Raw genomic sequence first — 22894 nt, 5'->3', positions numbered from 1 at the left:
CTGTAGCAGCTGCAACACCAGTGACTCCACTAAGGATTTCTGGCCTCACAGTGCCAGGTGGGATCTGTGCATTACTCCGTGCTTTTGCCCTCAAACAGTTTGCAGATTAAGGAAGTAACTTAGGAGGGGTCTGGTTTGTGTGTATCATTTCTGCTTTTGACTTCTGTGGAAGGTTTTGGCTTCCATCAGATTTCTGACGACACTAGTGCATGGCTGTGGCAATGCCTGATGGGCATGCACTGGATTGAGGAGCTATTTCAGTGAACATGTTTCCTGTCTGCATTCCCAGAGACATTCTGCATCAGAGACATGTTTTCATCTATTTAGCAGCAGAATCAAGTGATTGTGTGCTGAGGGCTGTGAAGGGGCAGTTGCCCTATTTTAGAGCAAGGAGCTCTTTTAAACAAGAGTAGCTTAATCATGAAAGGGATTACGCATAGTGATGGGACTGAGATAGCAGGAAATTGGATTTGCTGATTTAGGACATAACTGTCTGATGTGCCTATGACTAGGAACAGTACAGAAAGGCACTGGAATGGAAAATTATTCCTGTCTAGTTCATGTAGGACCTGCATCCATATCAATCCACTTTATTTTATAGCAGCATGTTGATGTGTACAAAGGAAGGATGCTGCTTCTCTCTTGTTCCAACTTAAGAAGAGCACAAATCACAGCTGGCAGTGATACGCATTTCTTTGACATGTATGGAGAAGTTGCTGATGACAAATTGCACGTTGAAATAGGATGAATCCCCTAGACTGACTAGTCTAGGGCTTGAGCACAGGGAGAGGCAAGCAGGAGTCTCATTTTCTGTCCATGTTTCTGTACTTTATATTCTGGTGATCTTTTAAAGTTGTTGTTTTTTTTTTAATAGGAGGGACGAATTCCATTTAAACCTTTTCTAGACAGATTGTAGATTTTTTTTTCTCCTTTAGTGCTTCTCCATTTAGTTCCGTAGTAAGCTCTCTCTGTGGGTAAGCATGATGATAAAAATACACAAATCTTCACTCTATCCCATTCTTTTGTTGTTCTGCCAGAACTTTCTTACGCAGAAAATCACTTTGAGGAATTGATTGATTTGTGTGTGATAAGCTCTCTAGCTCTAGTTTGCCAGCATCAAAGGACTGATCTTTTTTTTTCCCTTTTTCTTTCACTAATCCCTTGGGCAAATTTCATGGAAAGATACAGACACCTTTTTGTCAGTACTAAGTGGCAGACATCATTTAGCAAAATTTTGAATCGCCTTGCAAAATTCTCATAACTCCACAACACATTAATTCATAATGCAGATATTTTGGATCATTTTGGGTAATATAAAACTTCTATAAAAACTTCTATAAAAATTCCTGCATGCACAAGAACATATTTTTTGGGTACTTATACATACACTAAATTAAATCTCTCAAAGCTTCTAAATGCTTCTAGGCATTGAATCACTTCTGAAAAGGAAACTGAACATTAAATATGTTTCTACATCATGTAATCATGATGAAATGATGTTTGAAATGTATTAGCTTAAAAAATAATTAAACTGTCTCTGATACACCAAAGCATTTTCAAATTTTTATCACTTTCACCAATACATGGAACCTGCTCTAGGCCAGAGAGATATTCCCAATAAAACCAAAAATATATGAGAGAAATAAGAGCTGTGAAAGCTCAGTGTAGATTGACAGGATTCAACTAATCCAAATGCATTGGAGAATGGCAGATTTACCGTGATGTTGCAAAATAAGGCAAGCAAGAGTGTTTTTAATATCCAGACAGTGTTCCTGAAAGACGCCTGAAATGGTCTTTCCTGATCATTCCCTGATCCATAACAAAGGTTATGCATCTGCATGCCTTCTCACAGACATTTTATAGGTACTGAAGGCTAGATGTCATCACATACCTTTAAGTGCATTTTCGCAGTTCACAGAGGTATAAATAGATGTTCCTGCTTCATTCAAAGCACCTGTAAGACATTAAATGGCTAGGTGATTTAAAAGCTGCTTCCAGTGCCGGGCATTACAAAGATTTAAAAATAAACCAAGAATGTTTCAGACAATCTTGTTGCGCTTGATGTTGTACTCAAAATCTGAGTCATTAGTGATCAAAGAGTTTCAAGTATAACTGTTTATTTAAAAGTACAACAGGACAGTTGTGCTGGTTTTGCCTGGGGTTGCTTAATTGTCTTCACAGTACTAGCATGGGGATATTTTTTGGATTTGTGCTGAACACAGGGCTGATAACAGAGATGTTTTTTGTTACTGCTGAGTGTGGCTTACACAGAGCCAAGGCCTTTTCTGCTTTCATACTGCCACACTGGCAAGGATGCTGGGGGTGCACAGGAGGTTGGGAAGAGACGCAGCCAGGACAGGTGCCCAAACTGACCAAAAGGATATTCCAGACCATATTGTATCATGCTCAGAATATAAAGTGGGGAGGAAAGGGGGATTTTTGGAGTGATGGCGTTTGTCTTCCCTAGTAACTCTTATCTGTGATGGGGTCCTGCTCTCCTGGGGATGCCTGCCCATGGGAAGTAGTGGATTAATTCCCTGTTTTGCTTTGCGCAGTTTCTGCTTTCCCTATTAAACTGTTTTTATCTCAAACCATGAGTTTTCTACCTTTTACCCTTCAGATTTTCTCCCTGATCCTGCTGTTGGGGGAGTGAGTGAGGGTCTGAGTGGGCTTTGGTTGCCAGCTGGGTTAAACCTCTACAGTGAATCAAAAGAAAATAAGAAATATACTGTATTATATATTGCTGTACTTAAGGGGTAGATTTGCAAATGTGATATGCTAGACACACAACTGAAAGCCTTGCTACACAAGCTCAATCCAGCAAAAACTTGTTCACAATCTACCCTTAACCTACCAAATGTTCTGGCTGACTGCTGATAGTTTAATCTATATTGCTCTATTATTGACTGCAATGAGATTACTCATCTATTTAACAACTCTGTTGAATCAGAATATAATTTCATAAAGCACATAACTCTAGTTTAAGAACAAGTTTAATGCTAATTTAAGAACAGAATTTTCATTGGCCAAATGATTTCTGTTACTTGAAAGTTTCTTTCCTGTGAAAACACATGACTACTCTGCTCATCTCACCTGCCCAGTCGCTCATTGAGCATGTAAAAAGTTCTGTAAGGATATAAGGGTGATCTTTACATCCTTATGGAGACACATGAGGGGCTGACAACAAAGGACATGGTGAATCAGATGTGAGAGCAGGGTTAGGAACTTCAGAATTGCAGCTTTGTTTGAGTCTTGGTAGTTCTGTTGTTCAACAGAGGTATTCTTTGCATTATCTCATCTCTCTGGATGAGGTGCCTATGAAATAGGATGACAGCAAGAAAGACTAAAGGGAATTTTTTCTAGAGTCTCACTCTGGTAAAGATCACTTCTGGAGGAGCATTTTAGAGGTGGGTTTGGAAAGCAAAGCAGAGCAAAGACAGTTCTAGCATCAGACAGCCAGTCTCTCCTCTGACTGTTGAGACAGACATTACAATGATCTTGCTTATAATCAAGACTGTCTGAAGACAAACTGTCCCCAGCAGAACAGTCTCTTAGAGGCCTGTGAAAAAATTGTTTGTAATCTTTACTGCCTCTAGACAGCATGAGGAATTGACAAAATGCATTATTTTGATAGATCCTGAGAGATGTCACTTTGGGTTCAGCTTTGCCTGGAGCTTTCGAGAGGCCAAGGTAAAAAGGGGTCTGGAATTTTTTTAATGACTCCAGTTTCTGGCTTATTTTCATGCTCTTAAATTTGTACATGGCATGCATTTCTGAGTGACCTTGTAACGTTTTAACTATCAAGAGGACTTTATTTGGGTATCTTTTACTGCATGCACAAATTCTGCATGAAGAATTGTATGCAATGTTACTACTAGGCACAGTTATTTACTGGGCATAGCAGGTAGCTAAAATATGACTACACTGAACATTAATATGGTCTTCAGCCTCCAAGCTGACAATAAACAAGTTTTTCCTAGCCAGTCAGTGGTAGTCAAGTTGGGAGATGCAGCCAGTGTTCCTGCCTGGGAGAGGCTGATCTATGACCTTGTGCAGTCCCAGACACCTGAACCACAAGTTGCGCTGAGGATGAGCTTTCTGAACCACACAGCTCTGTATGGAGCAATGTGCCTAAGGGAATAGAGGCCAAGACAGGACTGTGGATTCAGCTTCAGTTTATACTACATTTTGTCTTAGAAAGCAAGTTATACTATTCAACATATTTGTTTCAAGAGCTGAAAGAAGAGTAAACCTCCTTGAGCCAATTGTTCTGTTACCATTTCACTGCAAAGGTCTTTGAACCAAGTGCTCAAAATTACAGCAGTTGTTGAGTAATGTCAATAGACAAAGAAGTCTTGTTTGGATAATCTTCTAACCATTCTGAAAGTTCCTCTGCCCTCTTTCCAAGCTGAAGCTCCTAGAAGCAACCTGAGACCATCTCTGAAAATAAATCAGGAAGATTTCCTACAACAGATGACCTTTTCTGTCCTTTTCACACCTAGTGTTGTGCATGTGTGATATAATTTTCTATTTTGACATTGTGTGATTTCACATCTATGGAAAATTTTTCTATTATACCGGATAATATCTCAGGCCAGACAAAAAATTACCTGTGACTTGGACTGCTGGAAGTGTACAGAATAATTATCTACTACATGAAATAATATTTGAAAATCCTGTAGTTACATGCTGGAAAAGAGTTACACAGTTATTTTTACTGCTCAGCTATTGATGTAACCATACGATTGACACGGCATCACCAGGAGCAAGATTTGAATATACATTAATTATTTATGAATTCATGTTTTAGTACAATTTGAGCAGAAAGTTTAACAAATTTCAAGGTGCTAAGGTCCATGGCTTAAGTCCACTAATTAGCAACATTTTAATATTGATATTCAATAGTGCTGATTCTGGTGCTGAATGTTTCACTTGTTTCTGCAGAAATCACTGTAATTCATTTGTCACATTTAAAAATGCAAACAAAGTGCAGAATAGAATTATACACATACACAGTGACACCACACATGATGGCTATCAAAGGTATTGCTGTGCCTATTAATGTCTTTTGTCTTTGTGATAATCTTCATTTCCTAAAATCTCTTAGACACTTACTAGTGTTGGATCTATTCATGTGTATTTAAAATATATTGACTGTGGTGCTATGTTCACTGGAACACTCCTAGTGCTTCATGTAAAATGGAAAGGGTAATGAGTCATTGACGTATTGGCCAAGAAGCCAATTAAACAAGATGTAGGAGTTATCGTTTGTTCTTGTGACCTGTGGAGTTGAACTAAATAATAAACTAAGTTGGAACTGTAGCTCTCTTGTCCATGAACACTACAGAAGTTCTTTCATGACTAATATCAAAAACAGTCAAGTTCAAATTACATCATTTATTAAGGATGATAAACAGGTTGATACTTTCTTCTATATTCCTTCTTCACAGCAACTAAATATGAATATAGATTTCCACACCCATAATAATGTACATTAGGCTTAGAGTAGTGCTAAGAGACAGCACGTTACACTATGCCCTTTATACACATGGACAGTTTTAGAAAACCTCTCTCAGCTCTTTTTCCATGAAGACAATAGTGGTAATTGCTTGAGACTGAAGCATTTTTAGCTTGTTTCTGCTCTAGCTTTTAGATGGTTTCTTTTTTCAGCTTGGTAAATAAAGAACTTGTGATGATTAGGTCAGTTCAAGGGATAAAGTTATCCTGGCATAATTAGCATCTTAAGATGAGCCTTCCAGCCCGACTGACGTGGTTTTTTTTATATCCTGAGATGGTATGTCTGCTCTCACAAGCTTCCAGACAGTGCAATAGTAGCAGTATTCACTGGGGAAGACAAAAAGAATTTGGCCACACAGTCTAGAACCAGCATCTTGTATTTTACACAGGAAGAAAAATCTATGCAAAACTGGGGAAGTATACCAGTGTTTTCAGCACAGATATTGCAATTACAACCCAAGAAAGATTCCTATCATATGGTTACAAATGTTTAAATGGACTAAATTCTCCCATACTTCATGGGAGATTTTGCAGTATAGGAATTAGATAAGGAGGCAAATAGACTTTCAGCAGCTTGCCTGAATCTGCAGATGTGCTCCTAGTCATTAGCAACATTAGTTTCCCAAGGAAGCTTGGATTTCCCAAGCTCCCAATAAACTTGCAGACTACATAAAGTGAGTGTCAACAGCGAATCATGGTGAGATAAGGCACCCTAGGCAGTTTTGGTCTCAGACTTCTAAATTTTGAACTCCACTATGGCACTCCTTATGGGTTTTACTTTTAACAGATAATCCAAATGGATTTTGGAGGTTATTTCTAGTTTGCATTTCTTTTGTGCAGGTAGAGGCAAAAGGACTTCCATAAGGTATCATATAGGACAGGTGACAAGCCTAAGAGCGTGGGGAAAATGTAGGGACATGAATTTGAAAGATTGTTCTTAGTATTTGTTTAGATAATTGGATATTAGCTTAGAGATATTTACACATGTAAGAACATGGTGAAAAAGAAAGTGATTTTCCAAACATTCACCACAGAAAATCCAGTTTTGTATATCCAAAACCATGAAGCAAAGAGCTGGGTGAAAATGAATGGCAAGTTCAATCTGAATATTATGACATCTAAAAGACACATCCTTGTCATACACAGAGGTTATTTTAGATTTGCAGAGAAGAGGATTGGGTTGGAGGAGCTACAGGAGGAGGGAAAACTTCCTGGTGATGAAAGAATCATCTGATCCTTTGCTGAAGTTTGAAGATTATAACTGTGCTGGTAGAAATAGGACATATTTCAGAGAGCTTGTTCAAAACAAAGAATACAATATGACCAAATCAGAAACTACTCTGCTTCCTGACAAACTTTGGATTACCATGTGGTTTTCTGGGCTTTAAGGTAAATGGAATACTTTAAACAAGTCAGGTGAAACATTAGAAGGAAATTGCTTTGAAAGAAAGCCAGTTATATTAAAGCTCCTGTTAAATCTTGTGTAGTCACGGGTCCTCCTGAGGTATGAGTGCAGAATACATGTGTCTGATAGTGAGAGGGGGATGGCAAAAACATCACATCCATGCTAAAGAACGAGAAGGAAGTTAGACTGATGCTTCTAGGACAGCTGCATATCATGAACCAGATGGACATGAAGCAGTAGTCCAGACAACACAAACATATGGAGAACAAAATGCCTATGCCAAACTGCTTTGGAGTTTTTGAGAGAAGCTGAGATTGCATTTTGGGGTGTCTTTCACCCCAAAGGTAAAGGGGTATGAAAACACAGAACTATACTAGAAGCATTAGGAATTTTCCCAGATAACATCTGAGGCAAGGGGAAAAGACTCTTGGAAGTATCACAGGAGTCAGCAGCTCTCCTGCATGCCATTTGCTCATCATTGCATCTACTCAGAAGTTCTAACCAAGCAGGCCTGTAACATGGATGTTGTTGACATGCCCAGACACACAGATGCAAGCGGCGGGAGTCTGTCTGGGAGTCATGGGCATAATCCAAACGTTCCAGTGATTTTGAAAACTGGTTTTGAAAATTGTTAACCCACACAGAGTCATAATGCAAAGGTACCATCTGGAGCAGGAGAAACTTGTTCAGGTGGTGTAGATAGTTATCATGTTTGTTAATATAATTTACATGTTGCAGGAGTTTGCTTCAGTTGGTAACTCTGCTCTGAAGATCCACACTTTTGGCCTGAAAGCAGGACTCTAAAAGGGTGAGAGAGGAAATGAAGGCTCCTCTGTTCCATCTGTGTGACCCTCCCACAGCCTGGGAACTGAGAAGGCAAGCACTCTTCTTAATGTTTCTGTTGCAGAAGGCAACTCATGAGTTTTTAATTGAAAAATATTTGTCTGTGTTCTATTCTGCTTGCCATCACATTTCTGAGTCTGCAGAACTCACTCAGGCTAAAGGTATGATAGAATATGGATTGTGCTTTTGAAATAAAACTTACCTAAAAGAACAAACTGATGGTTTTCTCCTTATTTCTTCTGAGAAGCATTCAGAGATAGCTGCAAAGAAAGTGAAGCTGGAACAAGTTTCAGCATTTTCATTTTTCAGCATTTCATCCATTTTTTCAAACTGGGTGATATCAAGGAATATAAATATTTATGGCAGAGTGGGATCCAGCAATGCAACATGATGCTGAGAGCAGATATTGGGGAATATGCTAATCCTGCCGTTCAAGGATTAGAGAAGGGCAGGTTAGTTTATCAAATTTTAGTTGTATATTTTATTCTTCATATACAGTTTCTTGAATTTTCATCTGCTACCTCTTTTGTGAAAGTTGAAAAAGCTGTTCTGTTAGCTGCTGAATAGTAGTGCCCCATCAATCTGCTCTATAAGCTCTAAAAACTCGTGGATCAATGTGATATGGCTACGGGATCAAAGGCAGAGTTTCTGAACTCATCCACAGCAACATGAGCTGTAATGCACAAGAGACATTCTGTTAACCCGATGATTTATAAGAGACCTCATGAGTCAGTAGAAGTTTCCTTTTCTGATAGAATATGGAAGTCCTCAAAAAAGTCTCTTAGTATTTTTATCTTTCTTTTTTTTTGTCAAACAAAATGTTAATTCTATTTCTGATGCAATTCTCTTTTTCAAATACAATTACATGATAAATTTGGTAAATGCTAAGCAGGTCCTTCATGGAACTAAGCAGATTTCTCTCATCTAAGGATTTGGCTTTAAGAGATTTTTAGCACGTCAATTTCATAACAGTTTTACATGCTAAAAATAGTAATCAAATCTAACTAACAACCCTAAGAACTCCCAAATTTCTTACCCCAGATGATTTAGCTATTTTAGGTAATACTTGATTTATATATACATCACACAATTTTGTATACAAATGGTAGGACAAACTTTCAGACAAATTCTGCTCTTTGCTCCATCTTGTCTAATTGGTTTTCCATCATTCCTAAATATTGCAATTTTATAATTGTAACTTTTTATGATTTTTTGTTTTATTAAGTGGAACATTAAAGAAGAAATTGAAGCAAAAATGGAGAGTAGACAAAAGATGTTTGATAACACATAGAATGAAGATAAAAGGTTCAGTAAATGTGATGGTGCTATGCATCAGGATTCCTGTAAAAACCACTGAAAAATACTTGATTTCCCAGGAGTTTCCCGTGTTTAATTATTATCCTGGAGAAGCTCCCAAGCACTATTTTCTCCCAAGTGACACTTTCCTGAAAGGGCAGAGCTTTTACCAGTAGAAAACAGTGGGAGTGACCATCCAAAAAGGGTTCATCTACCTAGATCTTAGAGGATCTCACTTAGGATATTGATGGAAAAGGGTCTTTTCTCCATCTGTCTGTTTATAAATAATTATTTTCTTTTTAATGACTTACTCTTATCAAAACTTATTCAAATGTGGAAATAGTAGTGTATTTAAGCTTCGGGGGGAAAACATTGGAAAAGATAGAATTTGGATTGCCATCCCAAACCATTGTCAGTCATCCCAAACCAACCTCCTTCAATGAAAATCCTCTCGAGAAGCGTGAGGAAGGACTAAGGAGAAAGGGGGAGGTGGAATCTCTTCTTCAATTTATCTGCAAGAGGAGGAGATGGTGGGTTGTAACAGGGTGCTTAAAGGAAATGCAGACAATTGTTAGTGCAACTAAAGAGTGTTTTGGACTTTTGGGGTCCATTCAAAGCACCACTGGAGATTTCCTGACTAAACAAGAGGAACCACTTGATCTCCCTATGACTTAGTTTCTTGTCTATAGAATAGGGAAAATAGATGGTATTGTAAGACTAGATGCACCAGAGATTTCTCAGACCATTAAGGGGGCTCTAGAGAGGTTTCTTTATCAATACTGTCATCCTTAAGGAGGAGCGCTTAGACTGCATTGCCTGCTCCCCTCCTCCCTTCCTGGGACCGCAGTCCGCAGGACTCCTGCGAGACCCCCTCTACAGGCTGCGCTAACTCAGGCGTGCTAGCGCTAGAAGGAAACTTCTTTCTTCTCCGCTTCCTGCTGCCAGCAGCGTTCGGCTTTTCCCGCAGCGGCGCCCTCGGCGGGAGCGGGACTGAGGAACAGGAGAGGGGCTGGGAACCTGGACTGAGGAGCGGGAGCGCGGGCAGCCGCGGCCCCCTCGAACCCGCCCTGCCCGCGGGGTCCCGAGTGCCGCCTCCCCTCGCCACTCGCCGCTCCAGGCCAGGAGACTGGGCAACCGCAGGCTTCGCAGTGCCCCGGCCACGCGTCCCTACACCACCCAGGAGATGGCTTTCTCCTTCCTCTCTCCTCCTTCAAGTAGTTGAATGAAGTCCACGGCACTTCCCCAGGTCGTGCATACGGCACAACGCCTATGCGCCCTAGCTGGGATGTTTCTGAGGTGAGGGGAATACGGTGCCATTGATGCTCATCCCGCCATTCCGGAGCAGAATAGCTTCTTCGACCCCCAGTTATGTAGTAACAAGGGAAAAATTTCCTGAAATTAGACTACTGCAGGAACTCTGGTTTTAGTCACAGCTGTCATCCGAGAAACAAATTTCCAGGCATTTAAAATCTAATTCACTTATTCTTTATGTAACTGAATTAGAAAATGTGATTAAGCATCGCAGAATCTTCGGCATTGAGCCTGCCTAACCTTTAGTGAAACATGAAACAGAAAAACTTATTAGAAGTAAGAAGAAATGGTGAAATCGTCTGTATGGATTTGGTACAATCGTTACTGACTGAGTAGGAGGATTAGAGGCACAAAAGCTCAAGGAAAAAAAAAAGGAAAAAAAGAAAAAATAAAAGAGGATAATGACCTTTACAGCTGAAATTCTTCCGCGACTGTTTGGCAAATATTTCAGGGCAGGCACCTGAAAGAGAAGACACGGTGCGACTCTGAAGAGGTGCTTGCTTGATCAGCCCCGTCCTGGCGGCCCGCCAGCGGGTCCCACGCCCACTTCCCCTGTATTTCTTTCCCTGCTGCCCACAGATCTCTCTGAGGCAGGGAAAATTCGAAGGGGAAAAATCAAAGGCTTGAAAGTGATTCTCCCTTGCTGTGGCATCCCCGAGGTTTGGGCTTAAGACACATTAGAAGGAAGAGCTGATCCCCCTCCTGCTCCAGCCGCTCTCCCTGCGCGCCCGTGTTGCGCGTGCCGGCGCTGGGATCCGCGGAAGCACCCATCGTGCTTGGCTGCACCAAGCGGCGCTTGGATGTGGGGGATAATCCGTTTTCCACGAACACGCACGCAGTTTAAACAAAATAGCGAAGAGTAGAAAACACCCCGACACCTGCTAAAATCAAACTAAAACCCGCAGGAAAATTTTGTTTTTCAGACCAACTCCCTCCGCACCCCGGGCGGGAACCCCCGTCAGGGACTCGCATGTGCCAGGGACGGAGAGGGACCAGTTTAGCATGGAAACACAGCCGAAGAGCTAGGGAAAGGAGCAACCCCGGGGCGGGAAAGCGGGCTCCTTAGGAAAGCCCGGGGGTTGGGAGAATGGGGGCCGGGGGAGGGGGTGGGGGAGCGGAGGGCCCGGGGAGTGCAGCCCCCTTCGTTCCGGCTATCCCGGCTGTGGGCAGGGATGCGCGGTGTGGCGTGCCCCCGCGGACCCCGACGGCCGCCTGCTCTCCCGGCGAGGCGGAATCACCCCTCCGACGGGGCTCCGGTCCCCGCAAAACTATGTCATTAACATAAATCAAATAATGGCCGGAGGGGATGAGGTGAAGAGGGAAGAGGTACGCGACTGCTCATGAGTTAAATATAAGTCTCTGACTGTCCTGAGCAAAGCGACCGTCCCCTTGGGAGGGGTGACGTCTCTCCAGTAACGTGATTGCTCCTTCGGAAGCAGAAACGTGTAAACGCTATAAAACGCGGCGGCGCGGCGGGCAGCTCAGAGCGTGCGGCGAGACGGAGCCCTCCTCTTCATCTTCCTCACCCTCTGCCGCCGCCCCGGCAGCAGAGCAGCGGACCGGGGCTCACTCCCCCAGCACCGCTCCGCGCCCGCCCAGCCAGACCCACCGACGGACTCGCGGCTCCGTGAGTAACTTTCTCCCCGCCACAGCGGCAACTTGACAGCGGATGAGAAAGGATGTCCCCGTCCCGTACCCCCGCTCCTCTTCTCCCCCCCGGACCTGCGGGGAAGGCATCCCGGCTGTCGGGGAGTGGGGAGAGGTTCTGAAAGCCCAGGGCAGCCGGGGCTGGACCCTCCCTTGTTACCGCTTAAGTGGCTGAGCCCCTGGCACCGCTGCCGCTTGCACCGGGCCGGGGCTCACCTTTGGGGCTGCCAGCTCTCCCTGACCGCCGGCAGCTCCCCCGCCATCGCGACCCTGCTGGCCGGTGGCGTCTCTCGGGACAGGGACCGCGGTTGGGAGCGGGGCCGGGGCAGTGGCTCGGCGGCCCGGGGCGGTGGGTGACGGCTGCGCTCTTCCCTCCACAGGTGGCGGCCATGGAGCACCGCGGCGCCTCCCCGCTCCTCCTCGCCCTCGCCCTCCTCAGCGCCCTCTGCTGGCGGGCGCGGGCGCTGCCCCCGCGGGGCGCCGCCTTCCCTCCCGTGCCGCGGTAAGGCCGCGCTGCGCTCCGCTCTCCGAGCTCTGCTCCGCGCCTCTCCGGCCCGCAGGGGCCTGCGCAGCCTCGGCCGGAGGCAGAAGGGGCTGTGAGAAGCGCCAGTACTCCGCTGCGCCCTCCCAAGGAGCGCGCAGTGCGGCGCTTCCCGTCGGGGTCTTTGCCCGGTATCGGCGGTGCGCGGGGTCCCCGCGGCGAGGCTGCGGTCAGGCCTGACCCGGCCGGTGCCGGCCGCACCCACCGGGCAGCAGCCGCCGGGACACGCTCGCAGCTCCCGAGGCGGCTGCAGCAGCGCTGCCCCGCGGGCTGGGCCGTGGTGACCGCGGCATGTGCGTGGGGCGGACGGGATGGGGGTCACGGCGAGCCCTGGGACGTGAGCGGGACCATGGGAACAGAGCGGAGCGTAGTTTTTGTACCGCTGCGTGCTTCGGCTGGTTGAAGTTGCTATTAGTGGTCCAGCTAAATTAAATCAGATGGCAGAACGGTACGGTTTGCATCTAGGTAAGAGGAACATAAAGTGTAGAAGGACCGATGAAAAACAGAACAGCAAAACAGCACAGTGACTGACTTCCAAGCGGTGTGACTTGAGCTGGTTCATTTTACACAGCAACTTTGCACCTTTTTTTTTGCTAGACAAAAGACTTACACGGGTCAGATACATAAGCAGTGCTAACAGTGACTAAAATTGCAAGGGCAGTAGTCTATCTCAGTTTTAGTGTGTGATTTTTGTGTGTCATCACACACAGGGGTTTCCTACAGTGATGGGAGCCTCTTCTCTGCCACAGAACATAAGAGCAGCCAGAAGGAATGATGCCAAACTACTGTTATGCAGTCAGACTCCCCTCGATAAAATGACACACCATAAGAAATCGCAGTTTACGAAAATGTGAAATAACTGTACATCAGTTTATACAGAGCAATTGCCATAATACGTTTTAAGAGATTAAATGTAAACATTTTTTAGCCTCTAACATGAGAGAATAAAAACATGTAGAGATATATGACTGCACTTTGCATTTAGTTTGAAGTTCTTGGTATATTTGCTTTCTTTGGAGAAGGCCTAAGAACTGTTTCATTCTGCATTTCAAAGCACATCTTAAATCTTGACTGGGAGGTAAATACATCACAGGAACAGTTTTCACTTTGCTTGGGTAGAGGCTGTTAATTCCATCCATCATTTATACAAAATATAGTTGTTAGGAAAAGCTTCATGGTTGTCACTCGTGCTGTGACTGTCATACATTATATACTGGAATAAATTGTATTCAATGAGAACATTTATCTAGGAAATATGCATTTGAGAGAAGGATCTGTTATGTAAATTAGTCTACAATTAAGCATGGATTCTACCTGAAAGTGATTTTTGTTTTATCCAGCTTTTTTTAAAATGCCTTACAGATTAAAGTAGGTAGATGTGCATTTTGACACAAACCAGAATGTTAGCTGCAGTAAAGTGTTGCACGTCCTCAGCTAGCTGTACTTTACATGGTTTTTTTCTCCAACAGATTGGGAAACAGAATGCCATTTGATGGAGCCAGTGAACCTGACCATGCCCGTGGGTCATTAAAGTCAGAATCAGATATTTTGCAGAACACATTACCTGAAAATGAGAAATTCTATTTTGATCTGTCCAGAATTATTGATAGGTGAGTTTCTTTATTATTATAAATACAAAAGATGATGGACAACTTGATGTCTGCCAAAAAATCATTCACATTTTCAAACTGAGAATTAGGAAAGGAAGACTCAATTACAGAAGAAAATCCCACAGCCATTGCTTGAATACTGGTAGCAGTAGGGATGTTGGCAGAGATGTTGATTGTATTGCCATTCTGGCATGATGAATGCCTTCATTTTCCAGGAAGGACTAAAAAGTACATTGTGAAAATCTGGAAGTTATTTTATGAAATTGGTTTAATTTAATATGTACAATAGATAAATTAAAAAAAGCAGTATGTTTACAAAATGAACATTATCAAAATTATATGAACCCAGGCTGTATTGTAGAGTTTATTTATTGTCCATTTCAGAAATGCAAGGCATGCTGATGGAATTTTCACCAGTGTCTACAGCCATCTTTTGGCTAAACTTGCTGTGAAGAGATATCTGCATTCGCTTATTAGAAAACGAGTTAGGTGAGGTGACACTTACATTAGGTAGATTTTTTTCCTAGCTGGCTTTATTAGCACTTTTTTTACCCTTCTGTATCCAAGTTCTCCTTTTTGTGATTTAGAGATAATGAAAGAGAAGCTTATATAATTATGGGGAAGCTGAAAATCCTATGTAAGTATTTAGTGATATTGCTAAATAAGTATGTTACTATTTATTCCTGACACAGCTGTGAGAGGTAGAGCAACAGACACTGCACAAAACATGGATAACGTATACTGGAAATATTAGAATGTTTATCATGCCAATTTGCTAATTCTTTTTTTCTGGCAGTGTTTTTACTAGCTTGGCAGATGAGTGGCAAAAGTAAATAAAAAATGATTGGTTACTCAGTACTTAACAACAGGGAAATGCACAATGAAATCAAGAAATGATTGGCTTATAGTGAAAATGTAAAGGAATAGTTTTTTCCTGCTGTAGAACATGTTGACAGATGTTTGTGCAATCTGTACTGCAGAAGGATTCAAAAAAGAATGAAGCAAATTCATAGACAAGGGGTCTGGATGCAACTTGCAGACCAGTACATTAATAAACTAAGGGGCACAGGGTGCTGGGTAGGATTACTGTATACTTTTCTTCTTTTCAAATCCATAAGCAGAAACTGATGAGCCACTGTGATGATACCACTGAGTACCCACTTCATACACTCAAAAGCTGAGTAAAAATTAGCCCTCCATTTATGTCAATGCCACCTTTGTTCCAGAGCATACAGTTCCAGTTTCTTATATGCTATAACCTAACAGAGACCATTTAAAACAGAACATCCTGACATTTCCCAAGGTCGTGCACGGAGAAAAGGTCTCCAGGTTTGGTTTTCACAAGGTGTGTTTTGTCTTCTGAAACCTTAGGACAAGCATTTATAGCTACTTGTGTGATGCTGCACTCTGACTTCCTCTGCGGCAGACTCCAACTCTACTGAGTTCAATAAGAACAATGATGAGGTCCTTGAAGAACTTATTGAGACTTAAACCAGACTTAAACCTTGGCATTGTACTGAAATATATTCACACAAATGATAGAAATTAGGATATAATCTGTTTATTAAAAGGTGCAAGCTGGGGTGTGAGTACAGACAGGAGAGCGTCATGAAGTCCACACTTAACCACTCGATGTTGCAGAACTCCTGGGATAAGAAATCTAGAAATCTTTGACAATGTATCCTAATTGCATAGGCCATGGGAAAATTGAGAAAACAATCAGTGGAAGGTGTGTCCCAAAAGACTTTGGAATTTGGTCCTTATTTTTAAAATACATAGTAAGCAATAGAAGCAGTGGCTTCTTTTCAACAGAAGAAGGATCTAAAGTCATAGATGGCAAAATGAAAACTGAAATGGAGATTTGCTTTTATTAGGTTAACCAACATCATAAAGCTTATTTCACTCATTTAATGGTATCTTCTTTTAAACAGATATTGTCTCTTAATTTTTCCTTTGTAATTGTTGTATTGCCAGCTCCCAGGACAGTCCTGTCAAGCGCCACTCTGATGCTGTCTTCACTGACAATTACAGCCGCTTTCGAAAGCAGATGGCTGTGAAGAAATACTTAAACTCAGTTTTAACTGGAAAAAGAAGGTACTACAAGAAAGAAAATATGTATTGTTTCCATACTTTTACGGTATTAAGACAGAAAAGGTTTACATCCATGTACGTATACAGAAAGGACAAGCAAAAGGCACTGAACATTAATGACTTGATAGCATAATTTATAGCATGGTTTTCAAATACAGACAACATTTTCTTGGAACAGACACCACAATGAGATTAGAATGAAAAAATAAAGAGGAGATGGCATCTGGCAATTTTAAAAAACTTCCGATAGATTCTTACATTGTTTTTATTTATAAAAAAATCTTCTCAAGGAAAAAATCCACTGAGCTATGGAACATGAACAACAATTTTATAAAGAAATTTGTTGAAAATTTGCTTCTCTGTAAACACATGAAATGAAAATTTAGAAGTCCCTGAAGGACTATATGCCCTAATCGGTGTAGGTGAGAAGTGCCAGCATATGTTTTTGTAGACCTTTGTATTCCATTTGCATATTCACTCATTTAGACAACTGCTTTTAAATATCATGTCTCATTATTCATTAAACATGCTATTTCATATGTTCTATAACACTTTGGGTGTAAGTGTAAGAAAATGTGCAGAAGCTACAGTTAGAAGAAGGCTTTGCTTTCTTTGCTTTTTCTTCTGAGAGCAATAAAACTGTTTCTGATCCACAACAGCCAGGAAGAGCTAAACCCTGCTAAACTTCGAGATGAAGCAGAGCTTCTTGAACCATCCTTTTCAGAAAACTACGATTCTGTAGATGAGCTGCTGAGCCACCTCCCACTGGTATGCCAAGATTTTCTTCCCTCTTGCTGTTATTTGACTTGACCCATAAAATGAGTATGACCCATATATGAAGTATGGCCTACCAGAAAATCGGAATCCTCTAGGAAAGGGAGTGATTTCCATGAAAAGCTTGATGTTTCTACAGAGATTGTGTCTGAATAAAATAATAATTTTAATAATAAGCTTTAAGTTTTCCCATGATTGCTGCTACTGAAAATTCCTAATTAAATGGCACTGTTAATAATGCACCTAACTCACTTGGGTGTTTCAACAAGTGTGAACTGCAGCATAAAACCAGAACTGACTCATTTTTAATTACAAGGATCATTATTTCTTCAGAGAACAAACTTGAGGATATTTCTTTTAATTAAAAAGAATGCCACAGATTTTATTTAACATCTTTTTCATTTGGAAGGAGTTGCCCCTAGAACTAAGGACATCAGCAACATGAACCTTATGCATTAAGAAAGCACAACATGCAAATCTTGCAGTTACTGTTTTCCATTTAGCTACTACTATTCTTTCTAAAGTAATTCACAATTATTTTTCTTTGTTTTACTGAAATGTAAACCCTTCTACATCAACACTTGCAGGAACATAACATTGAAAGTGTAAGGTAGAAGCGAATTTGGTATTCTTCAAAGTGTATTATGGAATTGATGATAGGATAGTTTTTGGCATTCAGCTGTGTCTCAAAACACAAGTAAGAAAAAAGATTAAAAGGCTATTCTTGAAGATAAAATTTGGAGAAATGTCTTTTCTTGTATCATCCCCAACCACCCACCCCCCTGCCCCCCCAAAAAAGTTGTTTCCTTTCAAGATTGATATAAAATGAGAAAATGTGCTTTTCCTTTCCACAAATGTGGCACTTCCTCTAAAGTTCCCAAAGGTTAGAAAGGACATAAACTGCTTATGCCTTGAGGAATTAAACAATTTGTAAGCAACGTGATTCTGGAAAGAAATGTTCTTTCTGGACAAGATTACTATTCTGGCATTGACTAAGGGAGAAAGAGTAGTGGTGCAGCAGGTCGCAGATATTTTCCTGGAGACATTTTCAGTCCTTTCCTTTTTTTAGTGACTTTACTGATGAGGCAGGTGTGCCTGTAGGTGAATCAGTATTGACTGTTACTTGTCGTTTTCTTGCAGTGCCCAGTTGCTAATGTAGTGTGGAATGAGCAACCTGAAATTATGTATCCATTTCAAGGATACAGGATTATTTCAGTGAGCAGTTCTGCCCTGTAGGCTAATCTGCAGTAACATTTTTCTCTAGTCACTCAACCTTTCTTTTCTCATCCTACAGTCTTATCTGACTGTAATGCCCACCAAACTCCTGTGAGCAGCCACATCTCAGCCTGTCTGACCCAAGCACAGCAATTGTTTTATATCAAGTGTTATTTATTGCCAGCTGTCTGCCTTTGTACACCTCATGATGCAACTGCTTAAAAAACTGACTTGTAAAGCACATTTCTCCTTTGCTTTTCAGGACCTCTGAAGGATGCCTGGTAAAGTCTATGACAAGAACAAGCTATTTTTGAGTTCCACATAGTATTTCAAAGAGATGACTTTAGTCATCAAACCAGAACAAATATGTTGTGAAGTGAAAGTTGTGATATATTTGTTTCTTATGTAATAAAAGTTGATATTTACATTGTAAATATTACTCTAGAGTTCTCTACTGAAAGCTGTACATATGGATGCCAGTTTAACTCATGAGAAGTCTGTGAGTCCATATGCTGTAAATCCTTTACTTCAATAAATTCATTTGAAAATGAGTGTGCAGCTGAAAAGAGCCCATCATGACTAATTAATTGGCTTATATTAGGTGTGATACAACTTCAGTCAAACATATGTAATAATAAGGAAACATTTCCAGATAGCCTCACAAAGAACGTGTAAAAACATGAGGAGAAGAACGTGCAAAGTGTGTAAAATTGCTTTACAGAGATCTCTGAAGCTTATTGCCAAGCAAAAGGGAATGCTTTTCTAGCAGTTTACCAAGTAACTAGAAAAACTGAAAAAGAATTAAAAGTTCTTTCCTTCCGGTTCACGTTTTTAATATTTCACAACATAAAAATTATAGTAACACCAGAAACGTCTCCTTTATTTTCAGTTGTGTTTTAGACGCTCTGGAGCTGACAAAGTGCTAAAAGAATGCAATCCCTTGACTTGTTTGATGCCTAAAGTCATAAGTTATTCTACATTTAATTGTCTGTAGCTTTGATGATGAAACTATTGCTTATATATAAAATAGATCTGAAGACAGTTTACTATTTTTTCAGAATGAATGTAATTTACAGAATATTCAGACAATAAATCATTTTATTATCATGGCAAAATATTAGTGGTTTGAATCAGTGCTACAGCTACCTGGAACAGCAGAGGTCCCAGTAAGTGCTGTCTCTACTACAGTAATAGGGGAAGATAACATTTTTAACTGATTTATGCTATACCATTTTAGAAAGTCAAGTAAATAAACATCCAGTCCCCTTTTTTGTAGCTTTCTATTATTGTAGATGACTATGGAACTGGAACTTTGCAGCTGTTAGATTTACAGCATTGATGTAGAAAGTAGAAAAACTTATCAGACCTACTTACAAGCTCAATTTGGAATTTCAAGAATGTTTATAAATCATACATATGCACACATAGTGATAAAACTGATTTGCAAGTTTCACTTACAAGTTTACTGTTCTCATTTAGAAAGAAACTTCTAACATGATAAAATCTGAGATTTATGGAGACTAGTTCTCATAAATATGTAGCCCTCTGATTTGCAATTTTTTTGAATATTGGCAACTGTATGTCAAAAGAAAACCAGCTTTCACAGATCAGGTGCTAATATTGCTATTTCTATCTAGCCTTGACAGAATCTATTTTAGCCTAAGCCAATGTATGGCTCACAAAAGTTATATTTTCACAAAAGACATAATTTCAAAATCTTCTCTTGAAAAGTGGTTTTCCACCCCCATTTCCTATCATATGAACACTTGAAAGAAAAAATGTCTTTGTAAATACTTGAAGGATACTAAAAAACTGATGATATAGTACTTAGAAATTTTCTTCAGTGTAGTTTGAACTATGTTAGTATTTCTGTGAGATGTAATCATTAAAAAAATAAGTGAAAAAACCAACCAGATGCAAAGCTGCATATGGCCTTTATATACACAGATTTTTTTTTTCTTTTTAGTGTATGTCATTCACTCAATTTAAAGTAACAAAAATTGGAGGGATCAAAATTTTAACTACACAATTCCAGATTTTTTTTTTCTAAATGTTTCTTGTAATTTTTTTTCTGTTTGTTTCCAGTTTATCAATAAGGCATCCGATGGAAGAACTTGTCTTCCATGTCTAATGTATTATCTTCCTGATACTCCTGATATTTTGTTCTCCATAGAAAACTGCAGAATTTGGAACATGTATTTTCTCTGTTACGTGAAGATGGAGAAAAATGTAGGGACACTTATTAGGAAATCACATATATATTCACACACACACACACACACACACACACACATTGTAATAACTCAAATAATACTGTGGTAGCTTCCCCTGAGCGTTAGCAAATAGAGACAGCCTAAAATGCATACTAAATTTTGTGTACATTGTAGCAAAACCTAGCACTGGCAGGAAAGACACTAACATCCAGAATAATATATTTGACTTGGTATTTGTGCTAAAGGATGACTTTTAACATGTGATAGCAACCTTTGTTTTCCATAGGAGATTTAAAGCCCAGTTAATACATTGAGAGGATTTAATTGTGGAAGACGTAACATTGTTCACCTCAACTCGATGGGCAGGTGGTCACGGTAAGGTTAAATGATAAAATTGAAGAGAAATTGTAACATTTCACCGAATGACACAAGTTTTCATCCTGCCAGTGACTCAATACACGTCACCAATCTTAAAGCCAATCTGCAAAATGTCATAAGAGTGGAATGAAAATACTGCATTATTAGGAGAATGAATGGGCCAGCCCAAAAGGGAGAGCTGTTAGGAGGGAAGCAAATACCCAGGAGATTTAGAAGAGAACCACTGACTGGAAAAATGCAACCACTGGGGAGGAAGGAATAAAACTGTGATGGGTCATTGGGGTATATATTAAAGGAAGACCTCACCATGTTTCTCCAGAATTCCACTTCTAACACAGGGTAGGAATACCTGTGGTCTCACAGGATACAATTAATTATTGTTTTATTGAATGGAGTTTGCTTTTTAAAGCTATCCCTTGGAGCTCTTAAAGAAAGGTACAGAATCATCTTTAAGTGCGTCTTCACCACCACTAGAAGAGGATCTTTTCTGGTCCTAAATCCATAGAGAAGATTTGCATGCTTGTGTGCATCTGTGCATTCATCATCCATTCAAGAACTGTCAGAATTGTGTATAACACCATGAGAATTACAAAAGTTGATAAAACAATTTAAAATTACAGCCAGTAAAAGCACATTAAAAACAAATAAAGCCCTAACATCTCCTCTGATATTTTAAATGGATTTGAGGGGCTATGAGTGTTTGTTCCACCTGAAATTCTGGGGAAAAAAATCTGTTTAAAAATAGGGAAATGGGTAACTTGGATCCAAAGCATAGTTATAATTTCATGTATAGGCATATTGAATTCTCCCCAAAGATGGACCTTTTGCAAGGAGATGTATGTATACAGGAATAATTTATTTGCTTGTAAGATATTTGGGGCAGGGAGACAGAAAAGGCTGCCAACTGCCTTTTTTGATACTACCTGTTCCCTCCCCTACCTCTTTTATTTTTGCTTATTTTCTCTCTCCCTCCTCCACTTATGACAGGCTTCTCCACCCTCTAATAATCTTACTATTGCCTTGCAAAGTCGGTGCATTAATATATACCTTTGCTTTTGAGAAGAGCAATTACAGCAGAATTTAAATTTACGGTGCAGCAGTCTAACAACTGCCAGCCTTGTTGATGGAGAGGAGTATTGCAGAGAACCTGGCACAACTAGATTTGCAGGAGCTGCCTGTCCTGCTCACAAACAGCTCCTGACTTCCCACTGGAGACTTCCCATTTGCTGTATGACTGGCAGAGAAGACTGACCTCTCCTTGGATACATCAAACAGAACACGTGTCCTCCTGGGGCTTGTGCTGGCTCAGGCAACTACAATATTTTCAGCTTTTCTCTTTTCTGATCTGGAGCAGTCACCGACAAATTGCTTCCCAGGTTACCAAACTGGTTTAGAACTGGAGGTAGGAAATAGGCACCCAGCTTTTGCATCAATGTTTAAAAAATTAAAAGAATAATTTCGTACATATTCTGCTTCTGAAGTAAACAAACAGGAAAAGTTTTATTTCAGTTTTGCACACACATACATGCAGGGCACTTGGGGGGGTGAAAAAATCAATTTTTCCTTGTGAGGATAAATATGTTCAATAACTTAATCAACACCTGTAAATAAAAATATGACGTGATATTCAAAGATTAAACTGAAAGTGAGGTAAATCATAATGATACAATAAAAGAGATAAATATCCAGATATCAACATTATCATGGTAAAACCAATATTTTGAGTAGAGCATGTTTTTGGGAAACAATGGGAATTGTTTCCATAATGAGATGGAAAAAGGGGGAAAATTATCTTGTTCTTCCCCACTGAGCAGATTATTAAGTATTAGATAGACTTTTGCATAGGATAATATGCTTAGAAGAGTGTCCATGAGGAGGGTGCATAAGATCAGTTTTCTGGATCCTTTTCTGGAACTGCTCTGGACATTTAGAAGCCCTATTTCACATTTCAATGAGACCACAGCATCTAATGGCCTGTTATTTCTAAACATGGGATATAAATGCTTTTAGTATGTAGATGCACTAATTTAATAGTTTTCTAGTCAGAATTTGC

The 22894-nt window shown here is 40.5% G+C and overlaps 1 protein-coding gene across 1 annotated transcript; it reads left to right on the top strand.

The window, feature by feature from the left end:
* Positions 1 to 11871: 11871 nt before the first annotated feature.
* Positions 11872 to 18271, top strand: VIP (vasoactive intestinal peptide; the record flags this gene model as incomplete). The annotated part of the gene is made up of 7 exons (XM_082276748.1): positions 11872 to 11999; positions 12400 to 12521; positions 14030 to 14170; positions 14555 to 14659; positions 16145 to 16264; positions 16921 to 17029; positions 18176 to 18271. The coding sequence occupies exons 2-7, from the start codon at positions 12409 to 12411 to the stop codon at positions 18269 to 18271; spliced, it is 684 nt and encodes a 227-aa protein (XP_082132874.1). The 5' UTR covers positions 11872 to 11999; positions 12400 to 12408.
* Positions 18272 to 22894: the final 4623 nt, after the last annotated feature.

This window comes from Coloeus monedula, assembly GCF_965178545.1.
Source record: "Coloeus monedula genome assembly, chromosome: 2".
Lineage (NCBI taxonomy): Eukaryota > Metazoa > Chordata > Aves > Passeriformes > Corvidae > Coloeus > Coloeus monedula.
Note: the sequence above shows the minus strand (reverse complement) of the source record. Positions and strands in the feature narration are given on the sequence as shown.